Source organism: Carlito syrichta, unplaced genomic scaffold, assembly GCF_000164805.1.
Source record: "Carlito syrichta isolate Samal-C Ts95f unplaced genomic scaffold, Tarsius_syrichta-2.0.1 Scaffold58895, whole genome shotgun sequence".
Classification (NCBI taxonomy): Eukaryota; Metazoa; Chordata; class Mammalia; order Primates; family Tarsiidae; genus Carlito; species Carlito syrichta.
The window spans coordinates 36,378-56,305 of NW_007002991.1; the positions used below are offsets into that span (position 1 = coordinate 36,378).

Here is a 19,928-nt window from a genome sequence, read left to right on the forward strand (position 1 = left end):
ATTTGATAATAGATTTCATTGTTTTTTCTCTTTATGCCTTTGCTGTCCACTCTGCAGGATTTCCTTGACTCAGTGGCTTTAATCTAGCTCACTATTTTTCAAAATGCCATTCGCCTTGTCTGTTGAGGTTTTATTTCTGTCAGTCTATTATTTCATTTTCAAATTCTCTAATTGTCTTTTTCTTAATTGCCACGTTCTTGTCCCAAGGACATGATATTTTATAGTATTCCTTTGAGTATATTAGACATACTTTGATACACGATTAACATGTATAATTGTACTGCTTTACATGTATTTCTTTTATTCATTCTCACAACCCAAAGAGGTATGTACTATAATTACTCTGTTTTATAGATGGCAAAATGTAAGCACAGAAAAGTGACTTGCCTAAGTTCTCAGAGCTACTGTGTAGCAGAGGAAGGATTCATGTTTAGGTGCTTTGGCTTCACACTGGTAACCGTTGTGCTACTACTTCAGGCATTATTCCTGTGCTTGTTGACTTTGGCACGTTTGCTGTGGTTGATTGAGATGCATTTGGCTGTGTGAAGGCCAGGGCTGTTGGCCACCTAGAGGTTCTCTGAAAAACCATTGGCATGAGGCAGATTGATTAATAGGAGAAGAGGCATACACATTTATTTAATAGGCATACACATTTATTTAATATGCATACGCAGGGGTCTTCAGTATGAAACCCCAACTTCCTAGTGAGTTACAGAATCGCAAGTACCATCTTGAGGTTACAGAAGGAATGTATCCTGGTAAAAACAGGTGATGGGAGGGGGAAGAAGAGGAATTCTACTGAAGGACAACAAATGATTTTGGAAAAATAAGTGAATACTTGGGAGAATGAATGGATGAGGGGATTAGAGATTGACTTGTAAATAGTTGTCTGTGGAAGTTGAATAAACCTGAGAGACAGGCATTCTTTTGGAAAATGGTTGGGTTAGGTCTGGTTACATTCTTCCTCTTTTTTCCTTGCAATGGATTATGACATAACAAGGAAAGGAAGCAGCTTGGAGAGAGGGTTGGGATGGGAGGGACGTCAGAGACACTTTGATGCAAAAACATCTTTTGTAGTATTTCTGAGCCCCAACAGGCAAAAGAAATAGGATCTGATTCTGGCAGCTTAAGTGAAAATGAAAATATAAGGGGAAAATAATAGGGCTTTTCACATACTCCAAGGAAGAAAAAGTTTTGAGCACATAGTAGTGGCACACTAGACAAAAACTTAGCTACAGTGTATGAACTTTATACATGTTGCCATTAATGTAACTCAGTTTCTGTGGCTTTCAGTTCTGGATCTCAGTTAAAACTTTTATATTGCCCAGAGAAAATTTAACTTACTACAGCTCACAAGTAGTGGTGGAGGTGGTGGTAATGGTTTGTGTGAATGTTGGGGTGTACGGGAGAATAGGGTTTAGTTCTGCTTTAAAAAGTTCTGACTAGGGGTGAGAGGGGTTGGCAGGTTTACGAACTTCAGACGAGGCCACTACAGACGCAAACTTGAGTTCGGGAAGCAGTTCTCAGAGTGTTATGGTCCGAGTAATGATCTGCTGCTCCCCTTTATACCAGCAAATCAAAGGGGCAGGGGACTGGTAGTAAGAAGTTTATTTCTGAGTTCGAATCCAGGGAGCAGAGCTGGACTCGAGGACTTTGTAAAATGGTTCTGCTCACCCTCCAGGCCTTTACAGTTCACTTTTATAGTCCAGAGTACCTGTGTACATCAGCCACGTGATCGGCAGAGCATTGTATAGAACTTAAGTTATAACTGCATTTTACGCTTAGATAGTGACATTTAGAGTAAAGAAAATTTTCAAGCCTAAGACATCATGCATGGCAAATCACAAAACTTAGGATTACGTGGATGCTATATATAGTTCAGAGAAAGGGAGTAAATAGGGCTTTTCATATTTGGGCGTGGTCTGCAGGGAAGTCAAGGTCCCCTGCAGCAACTCACTTGGAGTGCAGGGAAGAGAAGGGGACTCTCAGTAACGCTCTCAGGAGTGTGCAGGAGCTCCCGACCCCTGCCATGCCCTTCTCCAGGGGCTGTGGCAGTATGGAGGCACACTCGGGGCTCTGTGTGTCAAAAGAAGGAGAAATACTGCGAGTCCGGCAGCTACTCAGTGAGGGATCTGTTACATAAGAATGAAGTGTTAAGCATTCAGCATGCACTTTGAATGAGTAGTTTAGGAATGTCACTGAATCGATGTGTTTTGGCTGACAAGTTGAGAGTGTTCATGCTGCATTGATTAGTGTTTCTATGTTTGTTTTGTGGCAAATTATCCTTGAATGAGTATAGTTTTACTTCCTTCCTTTTTAATTTTCTTTTTGGCCTAGAGGCTATGGTCATTCTTTACTGAACATGATATAACATTAATGAGGCTGTTGGAAGAATTTATTTTAATGTATTCTCTTGACTCCTTTTTTTTGCTATTTTAAATTTACACATTTAATATTTTTACAGTAAGTCTAATTACTGTTTTTATTATATAAGTAATATATATTAATTGGAAATGAGAAAAAAGCACAAAGAAAGTAAAGATTGTCTATAAATGGCTAATTAGAAAAAAACTTTCTAGTCTTCTTTCTTCTGCACATATAAAGAGGATGCTCCTTTAAACCAAACTTTGTATATATTCACTTTTTTGAAGAAGACAAACTGCCTCTAAAAAGTTGCCTACTTTCTTTAGGTGGACATGGTCAGCCAGCGTAGAACATATTGTCTTTGTTTTTGGAGGGGAGTTTGGTTTTATCAGTGGTCTCCATTCAGTAGATTCATTTGAAAAAAGGCATCACCACTTTGGAAGAAGAGTTAATAGGACATTTTTTGTGTCTGCCCCAAACTATCCTCTCAATACCTCTTAGAGTGCAGACATCCTAGAGAAAATTTGGATAGGGACCATGGAGGTCTCTCTTCCCTGTAGAACTCAGCTGTAGTGAAACACCTTTGAAGAATTGAAATAGTTCCAACAGCTTCACAAAGGGTTCCAAGGGCCTTCAAAGGGTAGACATATCCTGAAAACGGGATACTGGACCTGTGATGGATACCGTGATTTAGATCATACAGTCTTATTATTTAGCATAATTTATTGAGATGAAATTTATTTCCACCACTCCAAAGTAAAACCCTGTACCCTTTAAGCAGGCTTTCCTCATTCTCCTCTCCCCCCACCCTCTGTGTTCTGTCTCATGGATTTATCTGTTCTGAAAATTTCATATAAATGGAATCATACACTGTTTGGCCTTTTGTGTCTGACTTCTTTCACTTAGTATAATGTTTTGGAGGCTTGTTCATATTTGCAGACTGCAGGTTCTCAGGCTCTATGGTAATAGAAATTGGCACAGACTTCCAGATAAGGCTTTATTGGGGGCTGGTACAAGGAGACAGCTCTGAAAGGAGACAGCTCAGGAAGAGGGGTTCCCTAGCTGGCTTCCCCGAGGGTGCTCTCCAGGGCCTTTTATTAGACAAGGGAAGGGGTGTAATGTCAAAGGAAAGGTATGTTAGCATACCTTCTTAACTACCCAAGCATAGTGTAGATACTTACTTCTTCATATGTCACGTCAAAAAAGGCCAATAAGCCCCACCTGGGGTGAGGAAGCAGGGATTACAACAGGACACTCTCTGTTCCTACAGCACAGCAGGAGAGGGGCAGACTGGGGTATGGTCCCAAGCAAGACTTACGGTGAAACACTGTTTGTCTCAGGACTTTCAAGGTCATGCTCTGTAGGATGGCGCCGGCTGGAGTGTTGTTGGGGAGTCTGGTGGTTGAGGGATATGAGGGAGGCTGAATCCTGTCCCTGCTCTGTCTCAGCATTGTAGCATAAGTCCCTGCTTCATTCCTTTCAAGGTTGAATAATAATTAATCGTGTGCATATGCCACAGTGTGTCTATGCACTCATCTGTTGGAAAGTACTTGGGCTGTTGCTGCCTTTGGCTCTTATGAATAGTGCCACTGTGGACATGGGTGGACATGTTTTCATTTCTTTGGGGCATACACCTAGGAGTGGAATTGTGAGGTCGTAGGATAATTCTGCATTTAACTTTTTGAGGAACTACCAAACTGTTTTTCTCCGCATCTAAACCATTTTGCTTTCCCACCGTTTTTTCCTGTAGAATTTCTTATGAGAAATATGCTGTCACTGAAATCATTATTCTTCTGTAGGTTATTCTCTGACTGCTTTATGATTTTTTTGGTCTTTAATTTTCAGCAGTTTATCATGATGTTTATGGGCATGGAGTTTCTTTGATTTTATGCTTCTTGGGATTCGCCAAGCTTCTTGACACCTGTAGGTTTATATCTCTTGCTCAATTTGGGAAGTTTTCAGCCATTAAGTCTTTAAATATTTTTTAGCATTAGCACTGTCTCCTCTCCTGTAAGTCTAATGATACCTTATCTGAAGCACTGTTAATCTTTTTTTAAATCTTTTTCTGTGTTGTTTGGATTGGGTAATGTCTATTGATTCATCTTCAGGTTCACTGACTCTTTCTGTTGTCTCCATTCTGCTTTAGAGCCCACTCTGTGAGATTTATTTATTTATTTGTTTTTTGAGTTGGAATCTCTCTGTCACACAGGCTGGAGTGCAGTGGCACACTCACAACCACTGCCGCCTTGACCTACTGGGCTCAGGCGATGCGTCTACATCCGCCTTCCAAGTAGCTGGAACTACAGGCATGTGCTACCACGCCTGGCTAATTTTTTTTTTTTTTTGGTAGAGACAAAGTCTAGCTAAGTTATCCAGGCTGGTCTCAAACCCCTGAGCTCAGGCTGTCTTCTTGCCTCAGCCTCCCTAAGTGCTGGGGTTATAGTCATGAGCCACTACCCCCAGCCTGAGTTTTATTTATTTGTTATTGTATTTTTCGGCTCTGATTTGCATTTGGTTCTACTTTATGTCTTGCTTCTTTGCTGAACTTTTCTATTTTTTATTGCTTTCAAGAGTGCTTACCATTGCTTGCTAAAGCACTTTTTAACATTTTTTGTCAGATAATTCCAAAATCTGTGTCATTTTGGCATTGACATCCTTTGATTTTATTTTCTTAGTAGAGTTGCTGTTTTCTACAGGCTTCATTTAAGTGATTTTGGGTTGTATAGGACTTTGCGTTTTATTTTAATCCTATGGAAAATGTTGATATTTTCTTTTAGCAGTGTGTCAATTGGGTTAGGTTCAGATTTTAAGTTTCTACCCATATTTTTTGAACTTTAAGTTGTAGTTTTAGTTTATTTTTCAGAAGCTTTTTCAGTGTAGTTTTATTCTGTCTCGTGGGTGCCTCCCAGTGACCAGTCTGGATCTGTTAGTTTAGTTCCTCTAGTCTTTGCTACATGAATAGGATTAAATTTATGTATGCCCTGCTTGGAAGGTAGTCTGGGAATTAATAAACAACTTTTTGGGGTGCTTTCCTGAGCTTTTCTTTTTGTTTAATCACCCTGCTACTTTCTTTTTCTCTATGGCTCCCGTTTCCATCCTCGAGTCAGAAAGCTGTTGTTTGCTCCATTGTGCTACGCACTTCTGCAACTGCAACCACCACATCTAGGACCCAGGGGCGGGAGGTAGAAAAGCAAAGCAGTAGTACTTGGCCCCACCCTCTTGGAAACCATAGCTCCACTGAATGGAGAGGAAAGTTCTGGCCTCAGAGTTTTGGCTGCACTAGACTTTCATTACTGTAGTCTGACACTGCCAGTATGGGATTGCCTGGGCATGGGGACAAGAGAATGCAAAAAAGAAAGATTTGGTATTTCTACATTCTCCCTGGGCATTAAGAATTCCCTTTCCCATTCTTCAATCTAGAACTAGAGGGCTTCTTCTGGAGCTCTGTCTGTGGCCAGTTTGGGGGAGAAAAACTGCTCGTTTGGTGGGATTTCAAATTCTGGTCTTTCTGCCATTTCACATGCCGCTGTTTACTTTGAAGGGTCCTCAAATTACTGCTCCTTGCTTTCTGTCTAGGTAGGAGCAACAGCTTGGAGTATTCTTTATTCTGTTTCACCTGGTTCTGAAACTTCTATTGGTGTTTATCATCAGAAATGGTGTGTGGTTCCAGATTTCTTCCCTTCCCACTTTAATAGGTTGATTCAGAAAACATGGCCACTGCAATTAGGGAAGTGGGAGTTTGGAGACAGACCAGAACACTCCTACTAAAGAATTATCTAATTAAATGCAGAACCAAGAAGAGTAGTGTTCAGGTAAGTTAAATGACCCTTTCTTATTGCTTTGATTTGTTATATCTTGGAGAGATGAATTATCTTGCTCAACATTTTTATTATGATTTTATTACCTTTGCTCCCTTTAATTTGCTTGAAAAGTAAAAGCTTGTCATGTTAGCCATAGGAAAATAACTGAATTACCTTATGCTTTCTCAATGTTAAAAATTATAATAATGATTCCTACATTTAGTTCATTTCTAACATCAGTGCTTAATTTTGAACCTTTAGGCATACATTTCCCAAATTTCATGAACGAACATTCAATAACTTTGTGGAACATTATTCCACAGTTCTATTCCCCACAACCTCCCAATTTATGGCTTCTAAACTAAGTTGCCCAAGATTACTAAAACTGTACCACATATTTGTACCCACAGCATAAACATTACTTCTGAAAATAAAAGAAAGAACTTTGGCTAACTAGCTAGTAATAATTTCAAAGAATTAAAATATATTGTTCATCTTCTCCTGAAACCAGAAAAACAATTGAACAGCAAGATGAAGTTCATTCCTACTAAAATTGGCCATAGAATTTAATTAAATATGTCACTTTGTCATCCAGGCTGGAGTGCAGTGGCATGCTCATGGCCACCCCAGTGTCAACCCGCTGGGCTCCAGTAATCCTTCCGTCTTAGCCTTCCAAGTAGCTAGAACTACAGGCACGTGCTCCCATGCCTGGCTATAATTTTTGATTTATTGTAAAAATGAGATCTTACCAAGTTGCCCAGGCTGGTCTCGAACCCGAGGGGTCAAACAATCCACTCACCTCGGCCTCCCAAAGTGCTGGAATTACAGGCTGAGCCACCGAGCTGGGCCGAGTATGTTGTTTTTTTTTTTTTTGAGTTGGGAGTCTCACTCTGTCGCCCAGACTGGAGTGCAGCAGCCGCTCCTGGCCACCGCAGCCTCGACCTGCTGGGCTCCGGTGATCCTTCCGCCTTGGTCTTCCAAGTAGTGGGAACTACAGGCACGTGCTACCACGCCTGGCTAATTTTTGACTTATTGTAGAGATGAAGTCTCACCAAGTTGCCCAGGCGGGTCTCGAACCTGCGGGCTCTGGCAGTCCACTCACCTCAGCCTCCCAAAGCGCAGGATTACAGGCTGAGCCACTGAGCCCGGCTTGAGTATGGTTTTAATAGTATAAAGTTAGTATAATTAAAGTATGATTTCTAATTCAGAATTGAGTGAAGACATTTTTATGGAGATTTATATATAGATGTTCGATAAGTTACTTCAAAATTATATGAGAAAATTTATGATGTTTTATATCAGCTATCTAGCATGTTTAAATATTATCTTTCATATCACTTTATCATGTGACTTGAATTTTAAAATAGTTCAGTAAAACTGAATGCAAAGGAAAATTTATCTAATATGCCTGTTGGGTTTAATAAGATGCTCAAAACTAATTCTTTTGGGATGGAATTGCTTTTACTTTTTGTACATAAGAAAGGAAAACCAAATTTCTCATATTTTTCTTCATATTAGCTATTATTTGCATAAGAAATCTTGATAATTTTTGCTGCCACTGTTATACTTTGTAATCACTTTGTTTCTTTTATTATAGGAAATTCTTTTTCCACTGTTTTTTTTATTTTGGCTAATATTAATTAGCATGATGCATCCAAATAAGAAATATGAAGAAGTGCCTGATATAGAACTTAATCCAATGGACAAATTTGTCCTTTCTAACCTAATTCTTGGATATACTCCAGTGACTAATATTACAACCAACATCATGCAGAAAGTATCTACGGAACACCTTCCTGATGGTATTGTGAGCTTATGTGTATTCTATCTATGACATGAAATATCTGCAATATTTATTGCCTTGCTTTGATAAGTAAATAACAGTCTCAATACTTATCGATGTATTCCTCGACGAAAGTATTGTTTTGTTTTTGAGTAAGAGTCTCACTCTGCCACCCAGGCTGGAGTATAGTGTCACACTCATGGCCACTGCAGCACTGACTTGCTGGGCTCAGGCGATTCTTCTGCCTCAGTCTTCTAAGTAGCTGGAACTACAGGTGTGAGCCACCATGCCGGGCTAATTTTGTATTTATTGTAGAGACGAGGTCTTGTCAAGTTGCCCAGGCTTGTTCTGAACCACTGGGCTCAGGCAGTCTTCTCGCCTTGGCCTCCCAAAATGCTGAGATTACAGGTATGAACCACTGTGCCTGGTGAAAATATAGTTTTATGAAAATATTAAAATCATTTATTTCTATTGTCATATGTTTCTTTTGAAGCATTTATTTATATTCTTGGTGATGGGAAGCATTTTATATGCTTTTATATTTGTATTTAATTTTTAGACCATTTATAAGGTAGCTTAAGTATATTTGTACAGGATAAAAAAAATTGACAGAATATTTCTTTTTTTTTTGAGTTGGAGTCTCACTCTGTCACCCAAACTGGAGTGCAGTGGCCGCTCCCGGCCACCGCAGCCTCGAGGCGCTGGGCTCTGGCGATCCTTCCGCCTCAGCCTTCCAAGTAGCTGGAACTACAGGCGAACGCTACCATGTCTGGCAAATTTTTTTTAAAAATTTATTGTAGAGATGAGGTCTCACCAAGTTGCCCAGGTGGGTCTCGAATCCGCGGGATCAGGCAATCCACTCACCTCAGCCTCCCAAGGCACAGGATTACAGGCTGAGCCACCAAGCCCAGCTCTGACAGAATATTTCATTTTGGTATGACTCTCATATAAATAAGCTAGAAATACTTATTTAGCTGGGCATGGTAGTGTACACATGGCTGAGGCTGAGATGGAAGGATCCGCTGAGTCCAGGAGTTTTGAGGCTACAGTGAGCTAGGATCACACTACTGCACTCCAGCCTGGGTGACAGAGCAAGATGCTGTTTCTAAAAAATTAATTTTAAAAAAACCCTAGAAATTTTTGATAAAGATTGTAAAGTAGTAATCTTTTCAGCTTGCCATGCTTGTTTATGGAGGTGTGTGGTGTAAACTGAAAAAGTAACTTTGGGGGCTGTGTTTGTGCTGAGTTCCCAAGTCTGTTCTTCTCAGTGTGTGCTTCTCACAAGAAATAGGCTAGAAAGCAGCGTGGGCAGTCAGGTCCAGTGAGCCTAAAGTGGCGGTTGGGGAACCTAAAGCACGAACTGGAGGACGTGACAGAAATATGTATACACTTTTTTTTTTTTTTTTTGAGTTGGAATCTCACTCTGTTACCCGGACTCTGGAGTGCAGTGGCCGCTCCCGGCCAACGCAGCCTCGACCTGCTGGGCTCCAGCGATCCTTCTGCCTCAGCCTTCCAAGTAACTGGAACTACAGGCATGTGCTACCATGCCTGGCTAGGTTTTTTTAAATTTATTATGGAGGCGAGGTCTCACCAAGTTGCCCAGGTGGGTCTCGAACCCACGGGCTCAGGCAATCCACTCATCTCGGCCTCCCAAAGTGCTGGGATTACAGGCTGAGCCACTGAGCCCGGCCAACTCTTAATGATTAAACAGTGAAGTATTGAATTCTAGAAAATAACAGATTTGCGTGTTAGTTTATGTCATGTAAAATAGTTGTAATTCTGTTGTAGCATCATAGCATCACATTTTTTGCCAGTACATCACTGAATGGAAGATGTTAATTATATAGTCAGAAGCCAAATAACTTTTCCCCATTGGTTTCTTTCTTGCCTTATTTCTATTTATTTTTTAAAAAATCAAACACATATCTTATTTGCACATTATTTGTTTGTTGGTCTATCATATTAAGTACAAGTAGCATAGATTACCATAAGAATTTAGTGAACAAGCACAAAAAACTGATTAGAAATGTTGAGAATGAAATTTATTGTTAATTCTGAACAGGAGGAAAGAGCATAAACCAAAGAAATGCAAGTCAGTGTGTATTAACTTAGTTGTCAAAATAGTAAAAATATACACATTGATTTTTAAAAGTTCTACCTTTTTAGAACAGAACAATCTGGAAATGGGTTATACATATATACATAACATGACTAGTAGGAAGTTGAACTAATAGTCTCTTTATTCACACCAGTCCTGGAGTTCCATGTTTCCCTTAAAGGTCTGAAAAATTATGTTAATGAACATTTAAGTAATACTTTGTAATATACAAAGCATTTTCATGTTTGTTGCCTTACTTTGTCTTCACAGCAACCCAGTGGGATCAGCTAGGTATTGTGGCTGAGAACACTAAAGTTTAGAGAGTTAAATTGCTTATCTCTGTTCATGAATGATGAAGTACTAATCCTGTGTTCTTTTCATTTCACCACATGTTCTGAAGCTTCTGTAGTGAAGATTAGTTGCTTGTAAACCAAGCTTCAAGAAAATATTTTAAAATTCATCTTATTTGGTGTGAAAGAGTGATTATAGTATTTTCTCCATATCTTCTAAGATAGAAACAAGCAATATTGCATTTGGATGGCAATTTTTATTTAGGGAAGAATTGTGTCAAAATTATTAAAATACTCATTTTCTGTGAAGGATTATGGAAATTTCTTCATAAATATTTAAAAATAAAATAATCTATTAAGTTATTTGTTTTACTTCAAGATAAATGAATGGCTTATCCTTTTTATAATTCAATTGTTGCTCGAAACCTTGGTTTAAATTTAAAAGTCTATCTAAAAGTAAGCCTACTGGTTAGTATACATTAAAGAGCTGAGTGAAGATGATATCAAAACTATTCAGCATTAAATGTTAGTGCAGTTCACTGAGGTTTTGAGAAGTAGCAGTTTCTTGAAGAGCTATGAGTTCTGCATGTTGCCTACTTTATTGCATTTACAACGTATTTCATGCTTATGTGATCACAATTTGTGTAATGAAATGACAGCTGGATAGTGTCTGTAAAATTTTTCTATTATTTTATTTGCTGTTTAGTATTTTCTTAGAAGAACTGTCTTTATTTTTTAATAGAGAATAAAACGAGAGTACTTATAAAATATTCATTAAAAATTTGTAAATTTGATTTACTATATTACAGTAAACTACTTTAAATTGTGAGTTAATTGTGTTGTTATAATATTTTACAGTTGTAATCGTGGAAGAATATACAGATGAAAAAGAAATGCTAGCATCCAGTCTTTCTAAGTCTAGTAACTTTGTAGGTGTGGTTTTTAAAGACTTCATGTCCTATGAACTCCGTTTCTTTCCTGATATGATTCCAGTATCTTCTATTTATATGGATTCAAGAGGTAAATAGCCCTAAGTAATCAGTGAAGATAATTTTAATGTTTTAATGTTTTGAAAAACATGTCTTTGCTGCCAGCAGTTCATAGGAAAAATTTGATGTGATCCAATATTGGCATTTTCTTTTTTTCATTTTTTTCTTTTGTGTTGGAGCTCACTGTGTTGCCCAGGCTGGAGTCCAGTATCATGCTCCTGGTCACTGCAGCCTCGACCTGCTGGGCTCAGATGATCCTTCCACCTCAGCCTTTCAAGTAGCTGGAATTACAGGCACGTGCCGCCATGCCTGGCTAATTTTTTGATATATTGTAGAGATGAGGTCTCGCCAATTTGCCCATGCTTGTCTTGAACCCGTGAGCTTAGGCAGTCCTCTCACTTCAGCCTCCCAAAGTGCTGGGATTATAGGCATGAGCCACTGTGCCTGGCCCAATATGGGCATTTTTCAACTATACTTGATTGTTCAGCTAAGGAAAACTGTCAAGTACAGCATGTATATCATGAAGTTGTTTATGTATACCTAAGTATCTACATCTGTGAGGGAGAACCCAAGAAAACCCAGAATTTACTTATAAAAGATTATGTATTTATTCTTACATGTTTAAACTTCAGTCACCTTCGAAATGCTCTTCCTTTGATTCAATACACCTATTGAGATACTTTTTCCAACATTTAAAACAGTTTTTGAACTCGTCAGTTTTGATGACTGTTAGTACTTCTGCTGTTTTTTGTTTCACCGCTCCCACGTTGCGAAAACGTTTCCCTTTGAGGACTTTTTTCATCCAGGGAAAGCAAACAAAGTTGCTCAGGGCCAGATTGGGTGAATAGAGTGTGGGGGATGGGGGTCTTGCTGTTTTTGATCAAAAACCGCGGAACACTGATGATGGGCAAGTGTGTTGTCATGGTGGAAGAACAGTCCCCTGTTCACCATAAATCAGGATGTTTCTTCCTCCGTGCAGCCTCTCCCAACAATGCTAGTTGGTACACTGATGCCAATGGTTCCTAGAACACTTACCTAGTAGAGGAAGCCTGCACTGCAAGGGGCCTGCCTTCCAAAAAATAATTCTGGTTTTATTTGGGTTCTCTCCTTATATACATAGTATAAAATATATTTATATAACACCCGTTTAAATTTTTTCATACATTTATATATTGCAGTAACGTAAAACAAAATTGTATTTTGAATGATGAGACTTTATATGTTTTTTTCATGTAATGTTTTCACTTATGGTATAATACAAACCTTTCTTCCACCAATGAACATTATTCATTTTACATTTAAAATATAGGAAACAGCTTTTAGTTGTTTAAATTTATGAAGAGATATTACCCCAAATACTTATGAAGCAGTGTTAAAATCACTGTGCTAATTACTGAATTTGTGAGTTTATTCTAAAAGCCCTTACTGAAAGTTCTTTTTTATGTTTGGTTAACCTTGACTTTACCTTGCTTCTGTAAGTGCTTGGAAACTGTCATTATGGGATGACTTAACTTTAAGACAGAAAAAAAACTTATTTTGTATAACTACAATTAATTAATTTCTTTCTTTACATTTGTATTCATGTATTATGCAGTATTCTAACACATGTAACTTTTTTCAAATTAAACAACCAAGATTCTTACAGATATTGTTTGCTTTTGAAGGGCAACACCTTGTTTTTTTGGTCCTATAGACATCGATTGGTTATATTACTTTAGAAGAATGTGCTTGCATGTTACACCAAATCTTATGGCCCACATTTTTTTCCCTATAGCTGGCTGTTCAAAATCATGTGAGGCTGCTCAGTACTGGTCCTCAGGATTCACAGTTTTGCAAGCATCCATAGATACTGCCATTATACAGGTAAATGTGATAAAGGAAGAAAAACGCAAGCTAAATCATATTTTAATAATTTTTTTCTAATTCTGTATAGTTGGTAGAGTTTGGTTTGATTGCTGTCAAATGTACAAAATACAAACTTATTGCAATTTCTTTAAGAAAAAAGATAAGAAGCCATATTTTTTGATTTTATACTTTTTGCTGTATTTCCCATTTTAGTAGAAAAACTAGCCACGAAATTTATTTTTTTAAAAATCTTAATTTTGTGTCTAGGCTGATAGCAGGAAGATAAAGTATCCTTAGTTAGAATTCAAACTGTTCAGTTAATTGTATCTCATTCCTCTATGTTCCATGTGCATCTGTGACATCTTTTTTTCTATTTGAATTTTCTAATTGAAATTTACTGTGCTACAAAATATTGTAATTTCAAAAATGTATGCCCATAATCCTCTGTACTAAAGTATGTCTTCATAGTATGTGTGAATAAACACCTGAACAAGAGTCTTCTCTCTTAGCTGTTAGACTGCTGTGTAGTAAAATGACTGTGGTAATAGTGCTTTACTTGACAGCATTGCTGTAGGAGCCAAATGAGATGATGTATGTAGACTTATCTTATGAGCTCTATAACATTTATTAGAAATATCCAGTACTACACAAATTCAGTAGTACAGCAGTGTAAGGTAAAGAGAGTGACGCATGGGCTGTGTCACACGGACGATGTCACAGGACGTATCTGTGTTCCGGCCAGAGGCTCTAGCCGTCCACACCACAGTCCGCACGGAGTGAATAGGCAGGGCAGATCTAACTCTAGGCTCGCAGCTGAATGTTAGCAGTATCATATGGCGTCGTGTTTTTTGGTCTATATGTGTTGCATGTGGACATTTTAAAGCAGTAGACAGACATGCTATTAAAATTTTTTTAAGTTATTATGGGAATGATGGCACTGATAATCATTCCTAAATTCCTCAAGATGCATATTTTTGTTGAGATGCATGTAATTAGGGCCGAGCACAGTGGCTCATGCCTGCAATCCCAGCACTTCGGGAAGTGGAGGCGAGAGGTTTACGTTAGCCCAGGGGCTGGAGACTTGGTGAGACCTCGCTTCTACAATAAATAAAATAATTTGCTGGGTATGGTGTCGTATGTCTGTGGTTTCAGCTACCTGGAAGGCTGAGGCAGAAGGATCACTTGAGCCTAGCAGGTTGAGGCTGCAGTGGCCATGAGTGTGCCATTGCACTCCAGCCTGGGCGACAGAGTGAGACTCCTACTCAGAAAAAGAAAACAAAAGATATATGTAATTGTCTTCTAGAAGATAATTGTGTAATTTTATTTTTCTTTGAAAATTATCAAAATTTATACACTGATCAACTTTAAACTTTAAACAAATTTGAACTTTTGGGTACATTTTCAGAATGATTAAAAGCAGTATTCTACTCTGTATCGCGATATTGCAGGCACTCGTTTTATTTCTGGTGTGTAGCATTATAAGGATTGTATTTGCACTAAGTTATTGACTAAGTTTGGTGGCATTATTGCCTCATCTTATTAGGGACTGCTTAAGAACTAAATTTAATGTGTCTACATCTTCTAATTACAGCTGAAGACCAATGTTTCTCTTTGGAAGGAGATGGAGTCAACCAAAGCTGTTATTATGGGAGAAACTGCTGTTGTAGAAATAGATAGCTTTCCCCGCGGAGTCATTTTGGTATACCTAGTTATAGCGTTTTCACCCTTTGGTTACTTTTTGGCAATTCATATTGTAGCAGAAAAAGAAAAAAAATTAAAAGAATTTTTAAAGATAATGGGACTTCATGACACTGCCTTTTGGTATGTTATTAGAAATTTATTGCTTACTATAATAAAAAATTGTGTTTAGTGTCATGCACTTTTTCAGAGTTGTAATTTTTATATTTATCCAACTTGATGAGGTGCTGTTCCTGTCTTCTTACAGTGATTTTGTCTTGTCTTGGAATTTGAGTTTGGTCAACAAACTTCAGCAACTACTGGGCTTATTTTAACATAAGGAAAGAAAAATGTGGAAAGCTTATGTTGTCAATAGCATGTTTAAATTTTATTTCACATTTTGTTTGAATCCATGAAGTGTATGCTCCATGTATTTCACTATGCATCTCAGAGTACAGAAAACAGATAATCTTGAAAAGTTATAAATTGCCTTAACAGTCTTCCTCTAATATCATAGCATATTCATGAGATTAAACATTTAGGTAAAATGATTAAAATCTGTATATGTAGTATATAGACTTTGTTCTTCTGGAAAGTTTTAGTCACTGGGTGAATTAAGATGAAGAATATGCAGATGATTTTAGAGAAACAAATGAAAAAAAAAACATGTTTTCACAAATGAGTGTTAAATATCAGCATTTTCATTTGTATACTTAACCCTGAATTGTACCCCACATCTTTAAAACAAAAAATTAAAAGAAAAAAAGTCTAAACTTTACCTCTATGCAGCCTATTTATGTGGCTAATCCTCACTTGTATTCCACATTCCAATAATAATGATAATAAGAATAAGAAGAAGAATAAGAATGATATTGCTGCATCCTTTGGGCCAGGAAAAAATATATATGTATCAGCTTTTTTATACAATGATAATTTTATAGAGGCATGCATTTTTTTTTTTTTTTTTTGAGTTGGAGTCTCACTCCGTCATCTAGGGTGGAGTACAGTGACATGCTCATGGCTACCTCAGCATCGACCTGCTGGGCTCCGGCAACCCTTCTGCCTCAGTCTTCCAGGTAGCCAGAACTACAGGCGTGCGCTACTACACCTGGCTAATTTTTGATTTATTGTAGCGAAGAGGTCTCGCCAAATTGCCCGGGCTGGTCTCAAACCCACAGGCTCAGGCAATCCACTTGCCTCAGCCTCCCAAAGTGATGAGATGACAGGCTGAACCACCGAGCCTGGTCGGCATGCATTTTTATAAATAATTCTATGTGTATTTTTCTTATTCTTTCCACTGTGTATTAAGAAAATTTGTCTTAAGGTCATTTTGGGGAAACTATTGATAGTATGCATATGAGTTGCTATAATCGTCTGTTTTACAGCATTTTGTTCCAGTTAGCCAATGTAAGAATTAATTCAAACATTTTACATAATGGGTTACTGTATATAACATATTGTCTTTGCTTGTTTTTCTTTCATGTGTTATTTTAGAATTGATTGGCTTTTAAGATGCATTGAAATAAGTTGATTTTGTGGAGAAGCAATAGCTGGATGAATTTGGGCAAATCATTCTCTCAGTGCCTCAGTTTTGCCTCTTTAAAAATGATGAATTCATTTTTTGTTCTGTTTTGTTTTGAGTTGGAGTCTCACTCCATCGCCCAGGCTGGAATGCAGTGGCACACTCATGGACACCCCAGCATCCACTGGCTGGGCTCTGGCGATCCTTCTGCCTCAGCCTTCCAAGTAGCCGGAGCTACAGGCGTGTGCTACCATGCCCGGCTAATTTTTTATTTATTGTAGAGGCAAGGTCTCTCCAGGTTGCCCAGGCTGATCTCAAACCCATGGGCTCAGGCACTCCACTCGCTTCGGCCTCCCAAAGTGCTGGGATTACAGGCTGAGCCACCAAACACGGTTGATGAATTCACTTTTGATAATTTCATTGCCTTTTAGCCTTAACTCAGTGATTTTTATGATATTGTGCATAAAATTGTGAACTGGTAACTTGAAAAAAAAAAGTGAAATGAAACCAAATACTGTAGCAATTCCATTGAGCTCTGACTTGAAGAGAAGTCTTGAGTAAAAATAATGAATTCATGTTGATCTCACATTGTGTAAATGTATTAATTTTATTATTGATTAATGAGGTTGTCTTTATTATTGATAGTCATAAAAGTCATCAGAGTTTTAATTTTTAGCACATGCCATAAAGAGAATTGCCACCTTGACACATTAAGCTCTTGCATTTTAAGAAAATCAGAGATGTTTTGCACTATTGAACTTTTGAGAGTATTGGGTTTTAATTAATCATGAATGCTATTAATATTTAAAGCTTTTTTTGAACTCTAGACAATATCATTTTATCTCTATATCAGATTACACTTTTACATATAATTTGACTAATACTGTATTTTTAATTATTTAAAAGTATTAATTTTCAATACATGAACACCCACAAATGAATATATTTACTTAGTTTTAAGAATAGAATGGCTAAAATCTGAAATTTTGTTAAAGTTTGTGCATTTGATATAAATGTATTCATTATTAATATAAATGCATTCATATTCTCATTTTAGGCTTTCCTGGGTTCTTCTGTATACAAGTTTGATTTTTCTTATGTCTCTCCTTATGGCAGTCATTGCAACAGCTTCTTTGTTATTCCCTCAAAGTAGCAGCATTGTGATATTTCTACTTTTTTTCCTGTATGGATTATCATCTGTAAGTATTTCAACTTGAAATGAGAATAAAGAACTGTCAGAATATTTGATAATATAGCAAGATCTTTTTCTTTGGCTTACTCAATAGTCAATTTCCCATGACAGACAGAATATTACTAGATTATTGATGACTTAATAATAAATGACGTAGCATCATCGTACCTCCATAGTTTTAGGAAAGTTACAAAATAATCTCAAGTTTAGATTGAACTTTATATATATGTATGGATCTCACTCTGTTGTTCATGCTGGAGGCTGTGGCGCAGTCACAGTTTCCTGTAGCCTCAACCCTCAGGGCTCAGGTGATCCTTCCACCTCAGCCTCCTGAATAACTGGGATTATAGGTGCGCAACCCCATGCCTGGCTAATTTTTTTATTTTTGTAGAGACAAGATCTCCTTACATTGCCCAGGATGGTCTCGAATTCCTGGGCTCAAGCATTCCTCTCCCCTTGGCCTCCTAAAGTGCTGGAATTGCAGGCATGAACTGTGGTGCCCAGCCAGAGCTTGTTTTCATATTATGTATTTTACCTACAGTTCCTGAGTCTATCTGTTATTATCTTGATACATTCATATATGTAATTGAGATTGTCCATTATTGGACTATTTTCCTTTGTCATGAAATCCTGTTTCAGGTTACTTTATGCTATAGGATGATGATTTTTAAAGCTATGTCTTTGTAAATATGGCTCTTAGTAGACTTGATATTCATTTGGTATTTTGGCTGAATGTTGGGTTTCAATGACTAGCCTTTGTTTTAAGTGGTTCCAGCCTTTATTCTGATTGGTTTTTTCCCCTCTGTACCAGCTGTTAAATATTTTGGCTATTACCCCTGCTCTTTAAAATGATAAATCGCAAATAACTCAGTTTCTTCCATATATAATTGTCTGTCTTTTAAAATTGGTTTTGTATCTTATCAACACACTAAGTTTGCAAGATGGATCCCATATTTCAAGGTTTGCTTTATTGTTTTGTTCACATACTTTACTACAGAAATACATGGCCATTTTAGTTTCTATAGAAGGTGGCTTTGTTTATCTATGATACGTACAGGTAAAATGCAGTCTTTAATATTCATCAGTTCAAATTTTTAAAATGTATATCACTGTTTTTGTGAAAATAAAATATCTACTCATAGTATTTAGAAATTATAATTGTATTTTCATGAATGCATTTTTCAATTTAAATAGCTTGGGTTTTCACAAGCAAAATTTAATTTTGTTTTTATACCAGTGTGTATGAACAATATATTAACATTAATATTTATATTTTATAGGTATTTTTTGCATTAATGCTGACACCTCTTTTTAAAAAGTCAAAACATGTGGGAATAGTTGAATTTTTTGTCACTGTGGCATTTGGATTTGTTGGCCTTTTGATAGTCCTCACGGAAAGTTTTCCCAAATCGTTAGTGTGGATTTTCAGTCCTTTCTGTCAGTGTACTTTTTTGATTGGTATCGCACAGGTAGGTTTAATTGCACAGGTAAGTTATTAATCTTGCACTCACTAAATTTTTTTTCTTCATTTTATGGTATTATATTCATCTTATAATACCATAAATACTACCTTTGGTTTGCAAAAAAACCCATGACTTTATAATTTTAGCATGAGAATGAAATGATACTTGAATACTGGGATTATATTTTATATCTAGTTTTATTTATATTTTTTCCAAGTTAAAGTTTTCAGTTAAATGTTCTCTGTTTATAAGTTCTTCACTTTTTGCTTTCATGTATTTTAGTAATCTGTTTCACTGTAAAAACTCAGTTTGTTAGAAGTCATTTGTTCAAATTTCAAGTAATTTTTTTTTTTTTTGAGTTGGAGTCTTACTCTGTCGCCCAGACTGGAGTGCAGTGGCCGCTCCCGGCCACCGCAGCCTCGACCATCCTTCTGTCTCAGCCTTCCAAGTAGCCGGAATTACAGGCATGCACTACTACGCCCAGCTGATTTTTTGATTTATTGTAGAGATGAGGTCTCGCTGCCCAGGCGGGTCTCGAGCCCGCGGGCTCAGGCAATCCACTCACCTCAGCCTCCCAAAGGCGCAGGATTACAGGCTGAGCCACCAAGCCTGGCCAAGTCAAGTAATTTTGATTGCCCTGTGGCCTGGTTATGTAGCTACCATTTGTAAATTTATCTCAGAAGAATGCTTGGCAGAAGGTTGTGTGTGGAGCAGAGTGAAATGATTATGAGTGTAGTAGTGAAATAAGTCAACCTGATGGATTTTATTTTCGTAGGCTTTGTGGAATTGTCATTTATTTAAATAATATTTATATTTATACATTTGATTTGTATTAATCGTTACAGAAGTAGTTGAGTTTTAGTGAAAATAATCTTATAAGAAATTGCTTTTTATAATAGAACATA

General features: G+C 37.4%; 1 protein-coding gene across 2 annotated transcripts in view; it reads left to right on the forward strand.

Annotated features, from left to right (window-relative positions):
• Positions 1 to 6,047: 6,047 nt before the first annotated feature.
• ABCA5 (ATP binding cassette subfamily A member 5) overlaps positions 6,048 to 19,928 on the forward strand; it is a 74,206-nt gene continuing 60,325 nt past the window's right edge. The window contains exons 1-7 of one of the 2 annotated variants that reach the window (XR_002481445.1): positions 6,048 to 6,176; positions 7,762 to 7,966; positions 11,194 to 11,355; positions 13,099 to 13,187; positions 14,761 to 14,990; positions 17,426 to 17,567; positions 18,841 to 19,029. Coding sequence is in view for 1 of the 2 variants with exons in the window: in XM_008050177.2 (XP_008048368.1) it covers positions 6,075 to 6,176; positions 7,762 to 7,966; positions 11,194 to 11,355; positions 13,099 to 13,187; positions 14,761 to 14,990; positions 17,426 to 17,567; positions 18,841 to 19,029 (1,119 nt within the window). In the remaining variant the exon portion in view is untranslated. The remainder of the gene's footprint in view (positions 6,177 to 7,761; positions 7,967 to 11,193; positions 11,356 to 13,098; positions 13,188 to 14,760; positions 14,991 to 17,425; positions 17,568 to 18,840; positions 19,030 to 19,928) is intronic. The other variant, XM_008050177.2, reaches the window with a different exon arrangement.